At 44.4% G+C, this 20,366-nt stretch overlaps 1 protein-coding gene across 3 annotated transcripts; it reads left to right on the top strand.

Annotated features, from left to right (window-relative positions):
• Positions 1–1,683: 1,683 nt before the first annotated feature.
• Positions 1,684–19,949, top strand: LOC132980153 (centrosomal protein of 164 kDa-like). Of its 3 annotated transcripts, none has more exons than XM_061046102.1 (28): positions 1,684–1,845; positions 2,253–2,336; positions 3,980–4,091; positions 4,909–5,143; positions 5,364–5,534; positions 5,631–5,747; positions 5,847–5,927; positions 6,174–6,278; positions 8,670–10,067; positions 11,102–11,155; positions 11,242–11,372; positions 12,057–12,530; positions 12,828–12,959; positions 13,334–13,529; positions 14,410–14,484; positions 14,604–14,726; positions 14,839–14,982; positions 15,400–15,483; positions 15,559–15,627; positions 15,727–15,986; positions 17,128–17,313; positions 17,680–17,860; positions 17,989–18,091; positions 18,205–18,558; positions 18,654–18,726; positions 18,842–18,961; positions 19,065–19,449; positions 19,488–19,949. In XM_061046102.1, exons 2-27 carry the CDS (start codon positions 2,258–2,260, stop codon positions 19,159–19,161), a joined length of 5,154 nt encoding a protein of 1,717 aa, XP_060902085.1. In that variant the 5' UTR covers positions 1,684–1,845; positions 2,253–2,257; the 3' UTR covers positions 19,162–19,449; positions 19,488–19,949. The 3 variants fall into 3 exon arrangements, with proteins under 3 accessions (XP_060902085.1, XP_060902086.1, XP_060902084.1); XM_061046103.1 differs by having other exon boundaries at positions 11,099–11,155; positions 18,660–18,726; XM_061046101.1 differs by having other exon boundaries at positions 11,099–11,155.
• The last annotated feature ends 417 nt before the right edge of the window (positions 19,950–20,366 follow it).

Here is a 20,366-nt window from a genome sequence, read left to right as displayed (position 1 = left end):
GTCAAATTGGTCATGATATCATGAAAAACATGATGTCTTTGTTTATGACACATGATGAGCTGGGCCAAACTTTTAAAAAAAAAAGACTGTGTCTGTTTAAATAAAAAAAACGTTTAAATGTTTAATGTTCTGAAATTGGAAAGCACATTGCAATCCTGCAGGAGGTCTGTGTATTTTGTGGGTTGGTGCGTAGGTGTTCAGTTGACGATCTGAGTTCCAAGGCCGCAGTTTGTAACACAAATCGTAGCATTGCCAAAGACAAGGAGGTCATTCACTCTTAATAACCAGAACTGGACTGCCCACACTATAGGCAAACACACGGGAAGGAAAACTCGTTTTTACCCGAATGCAGTCATGTCAAGGATTCTCCTTATAGAATCAGGTACACTCATTATGATTAAACTCTTTTTACTATCAGTTTGGAGAATCTTGCTGCATACTTGATTCCAAAAAAAGGAAGCAGGTCTGAGGTGAGAAACACAGTTTGATCTGAAAGAGGGGAAGTTAAAAAATGTAGTGGAGTATGTGCAAATCTTACTCTGTGCAAATACAAAAAAAAACAAAGAGAAATCCTCATGAAGATTTGTTCTAACTTGTTTGATCACATTGTCTTCTTTGAGCCTCATGTTATATATCTACACTGTGCATTTAGTATATTTATTTTTGTATACATGGTTCATATCTCCAATTGTGGGCTTTCGTACTTATTGCTTTTTTCTATTTCTATTTCCGTCCATATTCTATTTTACGTTATTTTCTATATGAAAGAGTTCATTTGAAAAAGCAGATAACTCCATTTTATACATTTTCATTGAACTCAGACTGTTCTGGCCTTTGACCCAGTTTCCCATATAGGCTCAATTTTGGATCAGAAATCAGCTCTTTTTAAATAAAATTCTCAGTTTATATCTTATTTCCCACTTCCTAACTTGTGTATAACAGGAACTGTAACAACAAAATCTCCCCTCTGGGGTTAAGAAAGTATTTCTAATCACAGACAAAAGTCAAAACAATTGATTGCAAGAGAAGAGTGTCAACGATGTGAGGTCACCTCCCGGCTCCGGGGGGCTGAACAAAAGCCTCATTTAGCAGCACAGTGTCAATGAAGCTCCCCGCTGTGAACGAAAGGAACAGAGAAAGTGCCATTTTCCACACATCAGGCATCTTTACATTCAGCCCCCCCGCATACCAAAGACGCATGCAAAACACATTCCCCAATAACAACAAACCCACTCCAAGCTTTGATGAGTAGTAAACAGATGTTGGAGGCCATTTTTTATACTTACATTAACACAAAACATTTAACTGGTAAACATTCAATATATTTGAAGATAACAGTAGAGAAACATACATTAACTATTTTTTTTTAAATGTTCTGATACAACTGAGCACATGGACCATGCCCTGAAACACCGTCCTGCTTTATAAAAATGTTCACAAAACTGTGTTAATCAATAGTTTTATTTTCATTTTTGACTCGCCTTAATTAGTCTTTAATATCATTGTTTGTTTGACGTAATGTGAAAATGTGGTTTCCTTAAAAAAAGAATGTTTAAATTAAATATATATATATTTAAATAAAATAAATTAAAAAAATAAATAAGGAGAAGTAGAAGCGGAATGTTACGAGGACCCTTGAACGCCTCTTGTAGCTCAGCCAATCAGAGCCACGTTTCCATCGTCAACAGGAAACAAGGGAAGCGTCCTTGGAGATGTTGTCAGTTATGTTTTAGATTTCGCATTTCTGCCCTTTTACACATAAATATGTGTGTTTAAAATTTCATATATCATAGTCGTTGGTACAAGGGCTAACTTCTGACCGGAAAACGGGCAAAAGTTAAAAAGGTAAATCACCTATAAGCTCTTTTTTGTAAATAAAACTACTTATCCGTCTGTGCTAGGTGGCGCCCAGCTAGCTCAGATGCTAGCTTAATAAGCTTAGCTCGTCCTTTTATGTCCTTAAAATGTCTTTATTTGATTCGTTTATCGAGACGTTTAGTGGCTTTACTGATTCCTGAATACTCACATACTCGCTTTTTAATTTGCTCCATAATAAACCCTGGCTCTGTAATGTAGCAGTATTGAACAATGCAACTCGTTAAAACATGCTGAAAGGCAAGAAATTATCCCCAGAAGGAAGGGAGTTATTGTTACATCATGGTGAAGAGTTGTAGAGAGAGGCAGGAAGCTTTGCTAAGTTTTGTACTTCTGTGTTAAATCACTTTCTTTGGCCTGATATCCTGGTTCTGCAGAAACAATGACTGCAGCTGCTCTGATAGGAGACCAGCTGATCCTCGAGGAGGACTATGATGAGAACTACATCGCCTCTGAACAAGGTACACATGGGTTAAGGTTTTAAAGAGGACATATTATATCACGTTTCCACCTTTTCAAACAGTCCCCTGTGGTCTAAATGAAACATCTGTGCTTTGGTCAAAATATAACATGAATCAAGCACCAGAGGAGGTTTGTGACCCTGTATAAACCAGCTCTCTCAGAACGCTCCGTTTTGGTGTGTGTGTCTCTTTAAATGTAATGAGCCCCCCCTGAGTTTTCCCCGTAGACATCACTCCCCTGTAGCGAGAATAAAAATGGTGGATCTGTGCAAAAGTTTTGCTCTTGCTGGAGGTGGAGTCCATGGGTGGAGATCCCAGGGGAGGGGAGGGGATTTTTTAAACCAGATTCCCACTGTGACATCACAAGTTGATAAAATTTGAAACTGAGCATTTTTCTCTGTGTTGTAAGACTTATCCAGACTACAAACAAAGGACTGGATGGGTTTATTTCACATTTTGTGGGTCAGTAGACACTCAGGTTACCCAAATATATGTTCAAAAACACTGTAAGAGTGGATTTTTCATAATATGTCCCCTTTAAGTTGGACATGAGGCATTGAAATGAAAAGCTAAATCTCCTGAGCTGGGCAATATGGCCCCATAAATAATGGCCCCTCTGAGTTTTTTTTCACATCAAACTTGATTTGCGATTTTAGTTAGGGCTGCACAATATATCACAATGGTATCGTTATTTAAGAACAACATCTCTCGAGTGTGATATTGATTTTATACAACAGTTCAGGGGCTCTTAGATAGGATGTGGTCTGCACTCACAGCAGCCCTGGCCTTTCTTCTGCTGAGGAGGAGGAGAAGAGCAGCAAAGAAGAAGAGGGTGTGGGTTCATGAAATCCTCAGGGCAAGACAGGATTCAGGGGAATGTAGGCTCATCCAGTAGCTGCGGCTTTATAACAGCTGCTTCACAATCACGACACACATGTCTCACACCTGTTGGACATTTGTTTTCAAACAAGAGCTTTCTTGACGGTGTCCTGGTAGGTCTTTAAACTAGAGTTGAAGAATGTTTAACTTCCGTGCAGCACGCATGGACAGCAAGTGCAACCATGCGCTCAGCCCAGGGCGGTGCAGATACGCTCTTGCGGCGCACAACACATAGACAATGAATGGGTTTAAGAGCAGCTTGCAGCATCCATCGCATCTTTTCTTAAAGGCCCTTTATACAAGCAGAAAATAGTGTAGTAAAAAAGGTATGAAATATGAGAGAAACTCTGTCAGCTGTAAATGTTTATTTAAAGTATTCAGAGCTCCTGCATGCTGAGGAGGAGGGATGATGTGAAAAGTCCCAGTGATGTTGTTCACTCAGGGAACGCCTGTTGGCCAACCCAATAGCTTGGTCTGAACTAACGCTTGTACAATGCAATATGGGCTTTTGCAATAAATACAAAAATATCTATATTAAGAAGACATTTTTTTACTCACTCAGTATGTTCACATTTGATCTGCTTGATGGAGGCCTAGGTTATTATAGCCATGCTGTAACAACATGTTGATGCAGTCAGATGAAGCTCCAGCAGACGATCAGCTACCCTCAGATTAATTGGTGCCCATTTAGTGATGTAGTGCCGCTTTCTCCTGACGTCTATTTAATTAGTACCTGATTTCCCTTTTTGTCTTTCTCTGATTAGAAATTCAAGAGTATGCTAAAGAGATTGGTATTGATCCTGAGACTGAGCCGGAGCTGCTCTGGCTGGCAAGGGAAGGCATCGTGGCCCCTATGCCTCAGGAGTGGAAGCCCTGGTAAGTAAGAGGGAGGGAGGGAGGCGGCAAGGCGGCATCATGGCCAGCGACAGAAAACATCCTTGACCACAGATCCTTTGTAATCTGAAGCAGGGTGTTACACACATTTCTGTCACTCTAGATTGAAGGTGAAAATTGTTTTCACATAAAGCTCCTGAAATTTTTTTTCATTCACACATCCCTAACAGCGTGAATTTTCCCTGTCGGATGGGAGGGGCGGGGGAGAGCGATAAAGAGGCAGGACATGATGTTAAAGGGACACTGAGGTCGTAAAGTTAACAAGATATACAAGATGGCGGAAAAAGCAAAATCTGAGACTATCATTTAAGTGTTATTGGTGTAAGAAAAAAGTATGAAGCTGCCTGATAAAGGGCAAGGTGATCCCACTGGTCGCCCCCTATACAAACATCAGTTGGAGGCCTGCAGATATATTTCCTGCCAACGTTTCTTACATGATCCGAGCTGGAAGACAGATTGAACAGGCATGCATGCCAGCTGTTGCCATGGTGATTTCAGAAGCTGTCTGTCAGTATGTGCAGGCACAATCAGGAATAAAAGTCCGGGAGTAGTGCAATGGGCTCTGGCTCTGCTCTTGCTGTGCGAGTGTGTGCAGTCATACAGCCAAAATATCCAACATGTCAACATTTTTGGTTTATACTCACAAATCTTTGATGAGTTATTTTATGATGTTCAGTGATGGAATTATACAGTTAGTGCATCATTTACCATCCGTGACACAACCGCTGGTGGCTAACTATGTGTCTTTGAGAGGCGCTGAACTTTACCATCTCCTCTCATTTTCCCTCCTCTCCCACAGCCAGGATGTGACGGGGGACATCTACTATTTCAACTTCTCCTCGGGCCAGTCAACCTGGGATCACCCCTGCGACGAGCATTACCGTCGCCTGGTGGTCCAGGAGCGTGAACGAGCCCAGCTCAGCGCGGCCGCAGGAGGCTCGGGGGCGAAGAAAGAGAAGAAGGAGAAGAAGAAGAAGAAAGAAAAGAAGGAGAAGAAAGAGAAAAAGAAGAAGGAGCTGCTCAAGACTCCGGGTGTCAGTGATGAATCGTTAATTTAATACAATAAAAAAATTTAACTTGACTTTATATCCATTAATCCTCTAACCTTCATTCTGAATTTCCCCCTGGGATTAAAAAAGTATTTCTGATAATCAGCTAGTCATTGAGAATAATGTTCCAAAAAAAGTGAATATTAGATATTCCCCAGAACTAAAACCTTCTCAGTAAAGATCGTATGTGTCTCTCTTTCTACAGGCACTGAGTTCAGCCTTAGCCCCCCTCCCGTCCCCTCTGGGCAGTCTGGCTCCTCTAAGAGGTCTGGATGCCACCGGGTCAGGCCCACTCTCAGGTTCTGCTCCTGCTCCTGCTCTGCGGCGGTCGCTTGGCACCTCTGGGGGACTGGTTCCCCTGAAGACATCTCTCGGGGTAATGCTTAATGAAGGATAACATGAATCCCCTTCTGAAATGTTCCGTCTCCCAAACCCTTCCTGCGTCCTGTTGTTACATTTCTTTGTCTTCCAGGCTCCCCGAAGCGCCGGAGCATCCAGCGTTTTGGGCAGCAGGCACGAGGAGAGGGTTTCTCTCTCTCTGTCTGGATTTGATGACGATGAAGATGATGAGAAAATCTCAGACCAAGAGGTACACAACTTACAAAACAATAGAACGATGATGAATATGGTTGTGTGAATGTGTGCACTTTGTGTCCTCTGATGAACCAGACGTTTCATCCTTTTTCAGCCAAGTCCTCGAGTTTCAGACCGGTTATTGAAGAACCTTCATCTGGACCTGGACGCTCTTGGAGGAGGCCTACAGTATGAGGTAGAAAGAACATTTAGCTTTTGCTTTAGAGCAGCTCTTACAAGACGGACACGGTTATTTTCATAATGATTAGATATCCTTGTATAAAAGAGCCTTGCACGCTTGTATTGTTATTATGCTCGATATATTTGATTCCATATTAAACTCAGATATATGTACAGTGTATTGGTTTTTATAGTGTGTTTTTCTGTTCTGTGGAAAATGAACATTTTCATGTACGTGTGTGTTTGTCCGTACTCTCTACAGGACAGTGAAGACAGTGGTGGAGCTCCAGCAGAGGAGCGGACGGAGCCGGAGCTGCAGGACCTGGCCCTATCTGGGGACCACAGCCCTGACCCACCATCCCAACAGGTGAGAACTACACACACACACACTCACACACACACACACACTCACACACACACACACACACACACACACACACACACACACACACACACACACACACACACACACACACACACACACACACACACACACACACAGAACCCCCCTTTCTACGAGCTACGGACTTTGTTTCCTTGTGTTCTCTCTCCCCCGACGTGGTCTGTATGTAACACCTGTGTGTTTTGTTCTTGAAATAACCAGGGTACTTCCATTGTTCTAATAAGCTCCACGAGCAGAAACGTGTTCAAACTCGGATCAATGTTGGAGATGCTTTTGAAAAATGGAGAGAGGTTAGAACACAGAAAGGTTTACAGACCGATGCAGAGCTGGATAAACACTGAAGCTTCAGTGTCCAACTCATGGTGACCTGTGTGAGCATCGACTCTAGAGAGGAGGGGGGAGACAGCTCTCTGCAATGTTTGGAATTAGGACTACAGTACCCATTTTAAACACTAGGTGTCAGAGTTACAATTGTTCCTTTAACATTGTGGAGCAAAGATATGTGTACCTGTATTTTTAAAGTGTAGGCTAGTCCTTCTTGTTTGTATACTCTGCATCATTCTCAGTCTATCACTGCCACAGTGGACTTTGTTGTTGTTGTTTCATATGCCTGGGATTCTAAACCATCTGTTATTACTTCTCTCTTTCTTCTGTGACCTCTTCACCTTTGAACCTCTCACCTCTGCACCGTGACCCCGGGGATTTGTCCACGTAGCTGCTGTGCTGCTGGGACTTGTCCTACGGGCGCGGCTGTTACTGCGTCTTCCTCTTTGTCCTGCTGTCGTCCTACTGTCGTTGTTACTGCTTTGCTGTCTGAAAAGCAGCAGCATGAATCAATGCCGTCCAAACAACAAATACTAACATCTCCATTTGAGTAACATTAACTCCTAACCAAATCCAGTTCCTAAAGTCCGACCTGATTCATGAAAGTTGGCAAAACATTTGTTGGTTGTTCTTAAAAAATACTCCACATCACATCCGTACGATGTAAAGGTTGTAATGTGTAAGTATTCAGCGACCTCTTTTTTGCACATTTTGGCTTTAAAAAAAAAAGGAAAAAAAAGTCAGTAGAAATGTACATTTGTCATAATTATCCGACAAACCTTCTCTCGTGTGAGTGTCTGTGTTTGAGCGTTAAATTTTTCCATGCATACATGCTTTCTGTATGGTTTTGTTTGTCTGATGTATTCTTGGTGTAAGTGTTGGTTGTCTTACATGACTGAAGCCCTTCTCAAACATGCACGACTGAAAACTTTTAGAAAATTCACGAGGCAAGAGTTGAGGTAAAAGAACGCTGCAGTGTAATGTTTTTGGATCCACCTCCTAGGAGGAGGTAAACATAGAACTCCTGGAAATGAGTCATTTTACCCGACAAAACCTCGTCCTGTTCCGGCGCCGCCATGGGCTGCAGCTTGCTTGAGTTACTCTGTGTCCTCATGCTTTTTTTTATTTAATTGTTTTGTCATACTTTGTGGTTTGCTAATATGCTTTTATCTAGTCGTGCTGCAGAAAAAGGAGCACACCGAACAGTAACAAATCATCAGGTGCACGACCGCAAAAACAGAGAAGAGTCAGCACACTCAAAGTCCTTTAACGTTTCAGCACAAAGCCTTCATCAGCATTCAACACTATAAAATGTTAAAGGACATCAAGTGAGTTGACTTTTCTGTTTTCTTTCATCTAGTTCAAACTTCTCTTTTTGTTTTACTTTTCATGTTGGTGCAACCTGCGCCAGAATTTCCTGCGTGATTAATAAAGATCCATCTTATCTGTTCAACCCCAGAAGGTCGACCAAGCAACATAGTGGTGCTATGATGATATGATTCACACTTTAACCAATGACTGTAGGGAAACATATTGGCGAGCAGAAAATAGCAGAAAGAAGATAAATCCAGTTGTGCAACGGTTGCAGGATATAAACGCCATCACCCCCTCCCACTGGCTCGAGGTGAATTTTCCAGATTATAATTTTCCCCTGCTGTGTCCACAAATTGGCTCAACCTGATTTCTTGCAGAATTTTTATTAGGAGGCTGGCAGGAACATGTCCAGATAAATTAGGGGTGAAAAATTCAGCGTTCGCACATGAAGCTCAAACTGAACATTTTGTGAAGTTTTCAGGACTTTGTGCATGTGTGAAAGGGCTTCATTTTGTTCTTAAAGATGCATGATCTGTCAGTTTTGCATGAATTCTGTAAAGACCTCCCCCTTCTAAGACACAATCACAATCTTTTTCTAAACCTCCCTCCCTCACCTGCCATCCTCCATTCTTTTATCTCCCCTGTGTCTCTGCACGCCTTCCTTTGTGCCTCTGTTTCGGATCGGATGGACTGTTCTACCTATTCCCCTCCACCAAGGACTCTTTGAGCGGCCGCAACCTCCGCCTGTCCTCACTGGCTGGCAGCAGAAACCCCGTCAGTGAGGACGGGCCGGGTCATGTCAGCCCTGTACCTGAACAATCTGCCCAACAGGAAGAAGCAGAGGAGTTAAGTGAGGCAGCAGAGGAGGTGCAGGAGGATGTGCAGAGTGAGAGCGGAGAAGATGAAGGCGGAGGAGGGGCAGAAGAAGGAAGAATAGAGGAGAAAGAAGAAGCACAGGATGAGGAAGTAGATGAGAGAAACATCAAAGAAGAGGGGGATGAGATAGAGGAAGAGCAAGGGGGGAGTGAAGGGTTTGTAGAAAGCAAAAAAGAAGCAGAGGAGGAGAAAGAGAGGGATGAGGTTGAAGAGGAATGCCATGAATGTGATGATGTAGGAAAGGATGAAGGGGATGATGAAGTGTCCGAAAAAATGCGAAACAGTGCGAGCCAGGAGACCGGTGAGAGAGAGGAAAATAACAGCGAGGCGGACGTAGAAAGTTGCATCGAAAACAAACAAGATGTGACCAAAGATGGAGAAAAGGAAGAAGAGGAGGTGCAAAAAGAAGTTAAAAAACCCTCATCTGAGAAAGGCAGTGATGAAGATGTGGAGAAAAGTGATGAAGATGGAGGGAGTGAGGAGGAGGGGGATAATAGCAAAGAGGGAGATGAGAATGAGCGACGGATAGACGATGAGGAAGGGCAGAAGGGAAGTGAGGAAGAGGAGGTAGAGTTTGGAAGCACAAGAGAGCAAGAGAAGGAAAAGGAGGAAGAGGAGACTGAGAAGGAAAAGGAGGAAGAGGAGACTGAGAAGGAAAAGGAGGAAGAGGAGACTGAGAAGGAGAAGGAGGAAGAGGAGACTGAGAAGGAGGAAGAGGAGACTGAGAAGGAGAAGGAGGAAGAGGAGACTGAGAAGGAAAAGGAGGAAGAGGAGACTGAGACTGAAAAGGAGGAAGAGGAGACTGAGAAGGAGGAAGAGGAGACTGAGACTGAAAAGGAGGAAGAGGAGACTGAGACTGAAAAGGAGGAAGAGGAGACTGAGAAGGAGGAAGAGGAGACTGAGAAGGAAAAGGAGGAAGAGGAGACTGAGAGCGGGGAGGCTTTGGAGAGATGCTCCCTGAGCCAGAGGAAGCTGACAGAGAGTGAGGAGGAGGTGAATGAGAGGTCGGTGCACAGTGAGAGAGCAGACACAGAGGGGGAGGGATCGGAGGTAGGTGAGGAATCAGAAGCCGCTGAGCCCGCACCTGTATCAGAGAGTGAGGAGGAAGTGGAGGTTTTTGAGGACGGGAAGGCTCGGGTGCGACCGATGCTGAGCGACCTTAGAACTCTTGAACAAAAAAGAAAAACTCTCGCTGGCATGACGAAGACTGTGACCGATAAATGCCCCGCTCTGGCAGAGGTACGGTTCGGTGTTGCCTCTGTGTGCTCACACCCCCGCATTCACTACCCGACCCCAGCCCTGGTCCTGCCTGGTGTGTGCATGTAGTACCCAGAATCCACTGCCTTAGGGGCTGCATCCTCACTTGCAAAATCTATGTGAGCCCCTGAGGACTGGACTGGAAAGTCTCGACCCTTTTTTTCCCACCATTGACAGTCTAGGCTTTTGATAGTTTGATGTAGGGCTCTATGAAATCCAGGTTTTATACCATGTAAGCACATTTTGGTTTTGTCGGTGAGGCAGATTATTTCTTATTTCACCACTTCAGCTCGTCCATATTCTCTAAATAAAATCTCTGTTGTATTCAATGACTGATGGTTTCGAAAAAAGTGCCAGTTATATATTTGACTAAAAACTGCCAACACATTCGATTCAGTTTGCAGGGGCTTGCTTGCGATTTTTAGTCATTAAAAACAAAAAATTAAAAGTGTCCTAATATTGTCCCGGACGTCTATTTTTGTTGCAGTGGCATCCAAACATTTATCATTAATCGTTTGATTGTCACCAGAATCGTGTAGTATCCGTCACCGTGACAACCTGATCAAACACCTTACATTGTGCACACACACACACACACATGCAGTTTGTTCAGCTTTGCTCCTTTCTTTCCTGTTAGAGCTAAAAGTATTTATAAATCTGAAAACATTTGAGGAGTGTGATGTTGTTTCCTGCCTTGAGGACATCATAGAGCCCTACTTCTCTGCTTTAACTAGAGGTTGAGTTTGACCCGTTTGACCGAACACAAAGCTCTAACCTCCAGCCCGTGTTCAGAGACTACTGTCAGTCATTCAAATTGCTTGAATGCATTTAGCGCGCCGTCTTGCCGCTGTGTTTGTGTTTGTATGTGCTCGTGTTGTGTGTTTCTGTGACTCTGTGTAAAAGGCAGCACGCTTCAATATTGAGTGTTGCTTGTTCACTGATGTGCATGAATGTGTTCATGTGCATGAATGTGTCTGTAACCTCGTCACTGATGGTGTTTGTGTGTGATTCAGCAGGAGTCGGAGGTCAGGAAGAACACCGACGAGGCTTCATCCTCCACAGATGTAAAGGTACTCTAATGTTGCAGAGCGACACCTACGCTCCGTCATGTCTTCATCTGTTTATCTTCAACCTGCTTTGCAATGTTTCCCTTAAGCTGTCAGAGAAAATTCTGGACCTCAATGACTTGTCTGGCACGATCAGTCCACTGGAGAAAGATGACAAGGAGGAAGCAGAAGACGAAGAGGAGAAGGCGGGAAAAACAAAGAAGGCCGAGGCTTTCAGAAGGTAAGACGTGTGTGATCAGAACAGGCGGATCACTCAGCTCTCTGGAGATGTCACCTTTGTTTTCTGATCTGCCTCCCTTATCCTCTTTCTCACACCTTTACAGACTCTTTTCTGATGTTGTGTGGTGTGTTTTTGTTAGTTTGGCTTGTCTCATAAGGATGCGGTAGCACACAGAAGTGGTTGGGTATGAGTAGGGGTGAGAGCTGGTACAGAGGGAGGCGCTCTGGGATGCAGGAGTAAATCGTCGAGCCTTATCGAGGTGTCATTGGCCTAACTTGACAAAACATCGGTGAAGGGAGGGGCCCACTTTATAACCAAGTTGATGTGCTGTCTCTTGCTGCCAATCTCGTTTCAGGTTTGGGTTGTGGGGGTCATCAAGGGTCATCTGGAAGAGTAGTCACAGAATCAACATTGTCGATACCTGAAAGCATTGGGATTAGTGTGGGTGGGGGGGTTCCTCACTGAGGACTTTTTCCTTTTCTTTAGGGTTCTGTTGTCCATTCAGAATCAGTTTGATCTGTATTCATCTTTGAAATTGTCACTTAAAAAAATGGTATAGCACCAAGATTGTCTACGTTTTTTTGGAGTAAACATACAGCAACTTAACACACTTAAACATTGATCAAATTGCATTGGAAGCTGTGTCTACGTGTTTGACATTACCTCCTTTTTTTCCAACTACAGGAGTTTGAAGAGCGCTAAGAATATTGACCGTCTCGTGCTCCACCAGTCCAGCCCTTCACCCTCCCTCTCCGACTCGTCGCACTCAGAACAAGGTGTCGAGCTCCGTTTGAAAAGCGAAGGCCTCGGCACACACCCGGGGCTTCTGAGGCCTGAAACCTCAAGAGGTCGACTGGTCCGCACTTCAAACACCCAACGAGAAGACAATGAATCCCAAGAGAGCCATCCGGATGAGGAGCTCGGCTGGAGACTCCGGCATGACAGAAAGAGGAAAGAGGAAGAGGAAGAGAGAAGTCTTAGAGAGAGGAAAGGAGATAAGGAGAGGGAGAGGAGGAAGGCAGATCATGACTCGGAGGAGGAGAAGGAGCAAATGTTCATGATAAAGGAGAAGAGAATTCACCTACTCCGAGAGGAGCTGAGGGGAGAGGAGGAGGAAGAAGAGAGGAAGCTAAAGGAGGAGAGTGAAGAAAGACTGAGGTAGGGAAAGAGAGTATAACACCGATCTTTGACGGATACATAACAGCCACCTTTCAAACCATCTAACTTCACTAAACTCAGTACGATGAATTAAGGACTCTGAATGTGTCAGTGTTCACATTTGCAAAATGCAACAATATTTTTGTGTTGTATTTTACTTCATTGTTTACCTCTTAGAGGGAATTGTTTTTAATTCTTATTAGGGTCCTAATGCTTCTGTTTGTTTTTTTGGACTTGCACATACACCTACATCTTACCCATACTTCCCTTCATGAACGGTGTCTTGTAACCCCGCAGGGCTCTGCGGCAGCTTCTCCTCTCTAAGCGGAGAGAGGAAGAGGCCAGGCTGAACGAGGAGTCTGAGCAGATGCTGGAGGAAATCCGAGCGTCTGTCGAGGGGGAGAGGGAGAGGCAGCAACAGAAGCTAAGGTCAGTGCTCCAGGTCATCTGGCTTCTCATCAACATGTCCGCCAGCTTTAGCTTGGCAATTTAATTTATCTACATGTTAGAGTATGGATTTTAAAAAAAACCACTGACAATCAGGAGCTTTTTTCATAAATGTCACTCCTGAAAATGTCTGGAGAATTTCAGGAGGACTGCCTCTGAAATCCTCCAGGATTTAAATGTTACCACCCCCTCCCACTCACTCCAGATGAATTCTCCTGATTATATCCTGCTGCATTCTCACATCAGCTTGCAAACATTTGAGAAGTGTTACTTAATAGTATAAGGATTACAAAACCATCCATAGTACATCTCTCACAGCCCCAATGATAACTCTTATGTGTGGTTCCTGTGCTCAGGGACGAGAGTGACGTCAAGCTGAAGGAATTACGGATCACTCTGGAGGAAGAGCGAGCAGCGCAGCATGAAAAGCTGGAGGCCCAGAAGAGGAAGGACGTTGAGCGTTTGGAGGCAGAGTTGGAGGAGGACCTGCAGGCGGAGAAGAAGAGACTCCACGAGGAGAGGGAGGAGAAACTGAGCTCTCTAAAACAGGAGGTGAATGGGGATGATGTCAGTTTCTGTTTTTTTTATTGCATCTGGCATGACTGCCTCCAGACCGCTTTCCAGCTTGCCATGTCTCATAAAGAAAACAACTTAAGATTATGATTTCACTTTCTTTTTAAGCAAACATTTTTTTTTTTATATCAGATCTGATTAAAGGTGGGGTCTGTAGAAATGTTTGCTGTAACTTGTAACACAACTTTCAAACTGGACCCCTCCTCCTGGGCTCATGGTCCCCAGAAGCTCACACTCACTGCAGGACATAGTGTGTACATTTACTGCTTGTACCTACACTGTAAAATACTGCAAGCTAGCACAAGCTAATGGCCAGTGTTTGTCACCTGCCTGTCCAGCAGGAAGCAGGCCAACTCCACGCCCACGGCGTTTTGAAACGAGCTTTTGAAACGAGCTTTTATCCGCTTGGCGTTTCACCTCACTGTGATTTTATTTTCTCTTCTTTGCTGCTACGTCCACATCTGTCAGAAACGTCATTACTTCTGTACAAGTCTTTATTTTAGTTTTTAAGATTTATTTTTTTGGCATTTTATGCTTTTAATGGAGTGACAGGAAAATTGATAGAATTGGAAATCAGAGAGAGAGGGTGGGGAATGACATGCGGGAAAGGAGCCACAGGTGGGATTTGAACCAGCCTCCATACATGGGGCGTGCGCACTAACCACTGCGCCACCAGCGTACCCTTTATTTATTTTTTAAGGAAAAAGCCACTCACTCCATCTTTAAATGTTCCTTCGACAAAAACTTTTCATGTGCTCTATCCTGTTGACACATGAAGGCAGTGGACCTGAGGGACACAGAATAATGACCTTGTTTACACGTGGCTGTCTGTGTGTTTGTTCTCTTTCTCTGTGTAAAGGTTAAAATCACAGAGAGCAGGAGGGAGCTGATGGGTACGAGACCTGAGAAGCAGCTGGCAGAGTACCACCGAGAGGTTAGAGGACACAAACACCCACACTCAACCAACATGTTTCCTCATCCTGATCATCGTGTTGAGGTTTTTCCATTGACCTGATCATAACTCTGCTTTGAACTGACCTTCGCTCTATCTAGCTGGCTGACGTTCTTCAGGAAGTGCGGGATGAAGTGCAGCGGGATCACGAGAGGAAGCTGGAGCAGCTGAGGGAGGACCACAGGAGGGAGATGAACAGCATCAGAGAGAAATACCTAGATGAAGTGAGGATGTTTATACGTTGTTCTTCGGAAATAATAGAGATGTATTCAGGTGTCAACGGGTTTTGATATGCCCATTAAATCAAATAATTGGTTACATGATTGTGTGCCCCAGGAGACTCTTCAGAAGGAGCGCTTGTTCTCCACTCTGCAGGAGGACAAAGAGCATCTGCAGGCGTCACACGCAGTCCAACTGGAGAAGCTCCGCCTGCAGCTCAACTCACAGATACAAAAGATAGAGCTGACGCACTCCCGCAAGGTGACACCCAACGGACACAGTTATTGTTCTGATGATGCAGCTCTGAACTTCTGCTGCGATTACAAACATTGTTTTTCAAAGTCCAGTAGCGATGCTGGCTCATAGGTTTGCTTCTTTCTACTTGGCATCACTGAGCCTCAGTCTATGTCCTTCAGTGGTTTTTCAAATGTGTTCTTGATAAGGTGACTAAGGCCCTGTCCACCTAGAGTTTTTATCTAAGAGCCAGAGTCTTTTTTCAATTGTTTTTAATGAGTAGAGAAGTCCAATGTGTCCCTGAGCAAGACACCTACCCCCAAGTTGCCCGCAGGGTATACATGTGTATGAATGAGAATACTGATGGTCACTTTACATAGCAACCTCACTAAAACACTGAACAATTTCCTACACATATTGAATGCATCTTGTTTCTTCTGTTAGGAGTCACAGCTGCAGGATCTTGTAGATCAGATGGAGCTAAGAACCAAAGAGCTGAAGAACCAGGAGGCCATCATGCAGACAAGGGTAATGCATACTTACTGTGTATCACAGATACACTTAGCTCAACAACATGGACTAATGATTTCTGTCTCTTATCAGGCTGCAGATCTGAAGAGGAGAAGGAAGAAGTTAGGGGAGGAAGAAGAAGAGTTGGAGAGCCAGCTAGAGGTGGGAAATGTCACTTTTTATAATGAGAACAGGGACTATATCCATCCAATGGTCTACCTCTAAACCCCCACATTTCCTCACTCGTGTGTGTGTCTGCAGGCTTTACCACAGCTGATCCAGGAGAGAGACCAGCTGAAGGAGGAGCTGAAGAGGACGAGAGAGGAGAAAAATCAGGCTAGAGAACTTCTGCAGAGAGCGAGGGAGGAGAGAAGTGAGGCCAAAGAGGAGAAAGAGAGGCTGAGGGAGGAGAGGGACAAAGCCAGGGAAGAGAGAAAGAAATCGAAGGAGGAAAAGGAGCGACTGGAGAGCAAGGTGGCGCTGCTACAGGAGAGATGTGACCATCTCAGTCGCAGGATCAGGTATTGTAGCCTTCATGAATTTCCATTAGCTGAAGGTTTTGACTAAGGGTTGTCAAGAATTTTGATACTTTTCAATGCCACTATTCAATCTATGTTGGTCATTCAACTTCAAATCCTGGCAAATATTGACATTTCACAAGTCCTTTTAGTGCCATATAAAGATGCAATAGAAAGAGCAATACGTAACTCTGACACCTAGTGTTTAAAATGGGTACTGTAGTCCAAATTTAAAACATTGTAGAGAGCTGTCTCCCCCCGCCCCCTCCTCTCTAGAGTCGATGCTCACACAGGTTGCCATGTGGTGGACACTGAAGCTTCAGTGTTTATCCAGCTCTGCATCGGTCTGTAAACCTTTCTGTGTTCTAACCTCTCTCCATTTTTCAAAATCATCTCCAATATTGATCCTAGTTTGAGCACGTTTCTGCTCGTGGAACTTATTAGAAACATGCAGAGGCTTTTTAAGTCGGGTACAATCACTTCTATCTGAACCACTTCTCTTGCCCGCTTCCATCACTGCAACACCTGTTGGTTTGACCTGATAACTGCTCTCATATTTGGCAAACCGAGGGGCGTCCAAAACGGCCGTGTGGGGGTGCCTTAAACCCGCCTACCTTCTCTGGTCCAAACAAATCCAGAGCATTCAGGACCAGAATCTAAAGTTAGAAGGAGGACATACTGGCTGCTGTGTTGTTGTCAGAGAAGACAACACTTCAACATATCATGTTTCCTTAATGTCTGATCATACAGTAAGGTCACTTTATCATTTCATTATGTACATATCTCAGTGATTGCTCCTTTAAAACACACAGAGAGCAGAGAAGGTGACAGCTGAGGAGACACTGTCTACATTTCACAAATATATTTGCAATGTTTCTGTACTGTTTTTTTTTACATATTTGTGCAACTTGGACAGTGTGCAAAAATGTTGTAGCCTAGGACTACATTTTTGGTTGCCATGGTATCAAAAAAGGTATTGATATCGTATCAAAGTTTAAATTATCACAACAACCCTCGTTTTTACCTCAGTTTCAGCCCGGGTAATGACTTCATGGATAATATGCAGTGTCACTCAACCAAGGCGGTTTGCATTTAAAGGAATGACATCTTATTTTTTATTTGTGGTCTTGTTTTGTCAACTTAGTGAGATTGAACAAGGAGAAGGAGGGAGTGCCTCAACCAGACCAGAACATAGACAAGACGGCAAGAAGGCAGAGAAGGCAGAGGTCACAGCGCCCTCCAATGGCAGGAAAGACTCATCGCTCCATGTGGAAGACCTCGACGACCCCCCACTCTCCCCTGTGCCTGACAGCCAAAGCAGCCTGGACGAGTAAGTAAAGAGACAGAGACTCTGACTCTGGGAACAGAAAGCAGACCACGATTTAATCACAGTAAGGTGGTTGGTCAGGGTGGAATGAGTGATGTAGGTATTTAGTTGGGCATCATTGGAGTATCAGTGGAAGTTTAGGGTCCCATAACAATGGGATTAATTTGACAAAGGGGGGCATGTAGAGAATAAAGAATACCAAGACCAGGTGCTGAACTCTGGGGGAGCTTACAGTTTAAAGCAGGCCTGTCATTGTTAGCTTTTTAAAAAGACAACAATCATGAAGATAACGGTTCTACTTTTTCTCTTAAATGTTGGGTACAATGTGGATTTAACCCCGCCTCTTATCTCCCACCTCAATGTATCCAGGTTCAGACGCTACATCTCCTCACAAGGAGCGACGATCCACAAAACCAAACTCTTCCTTGAGAAGGCGAGCAGCCGGCTGATGGAGAGACAGGCGGCTCTTCAGGCGGTCCAGACCAGCTCCTCCGAGGACCCCGACAGGGAAGGAGGGGTGACTGGGGAAAGGTTACGACACCTCCAGCAGGTAGGGAGGAATGGGACGCACCCCCAGGGGCTTCTTTACCGAAATACGATAACTAACAGAAACTGTATTTTAGAGGCAAATCAAAGCTGTTATTAATTGCATTTTGTCCTGTTGCTTTCTTCATTTAGCCACTGTTTGAGGATTTGTCACGGCTGGCTGGAGAAAGAAAAGTGACCTTTGATGTGAGCGAGTCTGACCTCAGCAGCACTGTCGATCCAGCGGACGGGACAGGTGACACATTTTACCATTCACGATCATGTATTCAGTATTTTTATTTCTTATCTTTCTCGATTATTGTATCATCGAGTGATGCTGAGGTTATGTTCTCCTCGCTCTCTCATTAGGAGCTCATCCCACTGTGCCGGACAAAGTCCAGGAGTTAGCCGAGTCCCTGCAGCAGATCTCAGGCCAGCTGAACTCCGTCCTGGGTGCTTTGGGTTCACTTGCCCAGGGACAGAGCATCGCCACATCTTATACAGCTTTCCCTCCACCGCTGTCTCACCCTCACTCCACTGCAGCACCTACCTCCAACATCTCCACCTCTGCCCCAGTCATGCCCCAGATGCTCTCAGAGCCGCCCTGGGCCTGGGCTCCCCAAGGCCCCGCTGCAGCCACCCCTCTCTTCAGTACCCCCATCAGCAGTGGGCTGAGGGCTTCTGAGGACCCCATCAACAGCCGATGGAGCCAAATATTCCCCAGTATGGAAACAGACAAGTCATTATCTTTAGCATGATTGAACAACAATAAAGAGCCACGGACTCTGTTATTAATCCTGATGTGTTCTGTTCTGCAGGAGCAGCTATGGACCCGATCTCCTCCAGCACCATGAGGCCGACCTCTGCTTACTCAGCATACACTCCAGCTAGGTAGCCTGCAATACACCTTCAGTTATCCCATCGCCTCAGCACACACACATACAGTACTACTGTCTTACATGCACCAATAACAATCCTGAAATGTGTGTGTTTATGCTGATCTCAGTGAACTCGGTCGCAGCCTGCGGACGGTGCAGAAGTCAGTGGAGGTGGACGGTCAGAGGCTGCAGGGGCTGATTGACGGCAACAAGAGGTGGCTGGAGATGCGCAAGAAAGACCCCAGCATGTATCCTTATACATTACTGACTACTGTGTATAGTTCTGTAGAAGTGACTGTAGAGCTCTGACACTGCCTTGTTTCTGGTGTTGTCTTTAACTCAGCCTTTCAGACCTCTCTTCACTCGCTTTCAGCCTCCTTCCACCAAGAGCGGCCTGCTCCAGCTGGGCCTGGACGACAACAACCAGATCAGGGTGTATCATTACTGAGGGCACTGCGCACCACGCTCAGTGATTACAGACTGCTACAGGTCAGCGCTGTGATGTTTACACACACAGGGCCTCGTGTGAGAGTCGCCCTCTTTCAGTCAGTGCTTTGTAAGAGAAAAGGAGCGCCTGCCGTCCTCTGCTGTGATTGGAGGACGAGATGACAGCTGAGGATGTGGCAGTTTAGGGAACAACATGTCTCAGAGTGCTGAGGACGTATTTCCTCCATCATACCATGCCGCTGTGTGAGTAAACAGGAGGCCTTTCGAGTACTTGAATATTTTGTTTACAGTTTATAACTTGTGCCAGACTCGGGCCGAACGGTTCAGTGTCAGAGAGGAAAGGGTTAAATCCTTAAGGGCGTAATAAGACCAGACAATCAGAGAGAAGGTGTACTTACTGTACTTCTTTTTTCTTGTTACATCTCAGTTGTGAAGCTACACGCTGCTGCAGGATGAACATACATAAACATACAAAGTGCTTCAGGTCAGCTTGAGTTCAAGACAGGTCACGTTTGTTTCTGTGCCGCTGCTTTGTGCTTTTTTAAAAAACACGTTTTTCTTCAGTTTTTTTTGTTCTCTGACAGAAACAGAAGTCAGAGTTTTAAGCACTTAGTTATTTTGACCACATTCCTGATGTCTGCAGAGCGGGGGAAGTGACATGTAAAGTGTTGTAAACTTAGCGTTTGTGCAGGAAGAAGAAAACAAGTCTTTTGTGCATAACTATATATTTGTGTAAATTCTGTATTTTTCTAGAAGATATTTTAATAAATGTTGTTTGTTATACATTCATGTGATCTCTGCTCTGATCCTGTTGTCATCATGGAGGTGCATGTATGAAGTCGAGTTGTCAAAATGTTTCAGACACGTGATTGAAAACCATACAATCTCCATTATTTTAATAGTGATAGAATTAAAAAGTTAAAGACAGTTTTAAAAAAACCTTACAGAACATCAGTCATATCTTGAACCCAAAGCTGCCATGACGAGAGCGAGTGCAGCAGTGATCACAGGTCGGCACATATTGACATTTGTCAAGTCCCTTTTGGCGCCTCATAAAGATGCTAAAGGTGCATTAATGTTTCCAACAAACAATGGGCAAATGAGCTGATACTGTCTAGATTGCACAAATACATTGGCAACCAACAAAAGTGGACAATGTATTTGTGCATTTTAGACAGCATGCCAGAGTTTGAGGGCGGCTGTGGT

The sequence above is a fragment of the Labrus mixtus genome, chromosome 9 (assembly GCF_963584025.1).
Source record: "Labrus mixtus chromosome 9, fLabMix1.1, whole genome shotgun sequence".
Taxonomy (NCBI): domain Eukaryota; kingdom Metazoa; phylum Chordata; class Actinopteri; order Labriformes; family Labridae; genus Labrus; species Labrus mixtus.
This window is presented reverse-complemented; position numbering and strand designations above follow the sequence as displayed.

Excerpts from the sequence above, each read along its gene's own strand:
- LOC132980153 (XM_061046101.1), top strand. The coding sequence starts at position 2,258 with ATGACTGCAGCTGCTCTGATAGGAGACCAGCTGATCCTCGAGGAGGAC. Across the intron at positions 12,960-13,333 it reads AGGCAGCAACAGAAGCTAAG|GGACGAGAGTGACGTCAAGC; the intron begins GTCAGTGCTCCA and ends TCCTGTGCTCAG. Across the intron at positions 17,314-17,679 it reads AGCCAAAGCAGCCTGGACGA|GTTCAGACGCTACATCTCCT; the intron begins GTAAGTAAAGAG and ends CAATGTATCCAG.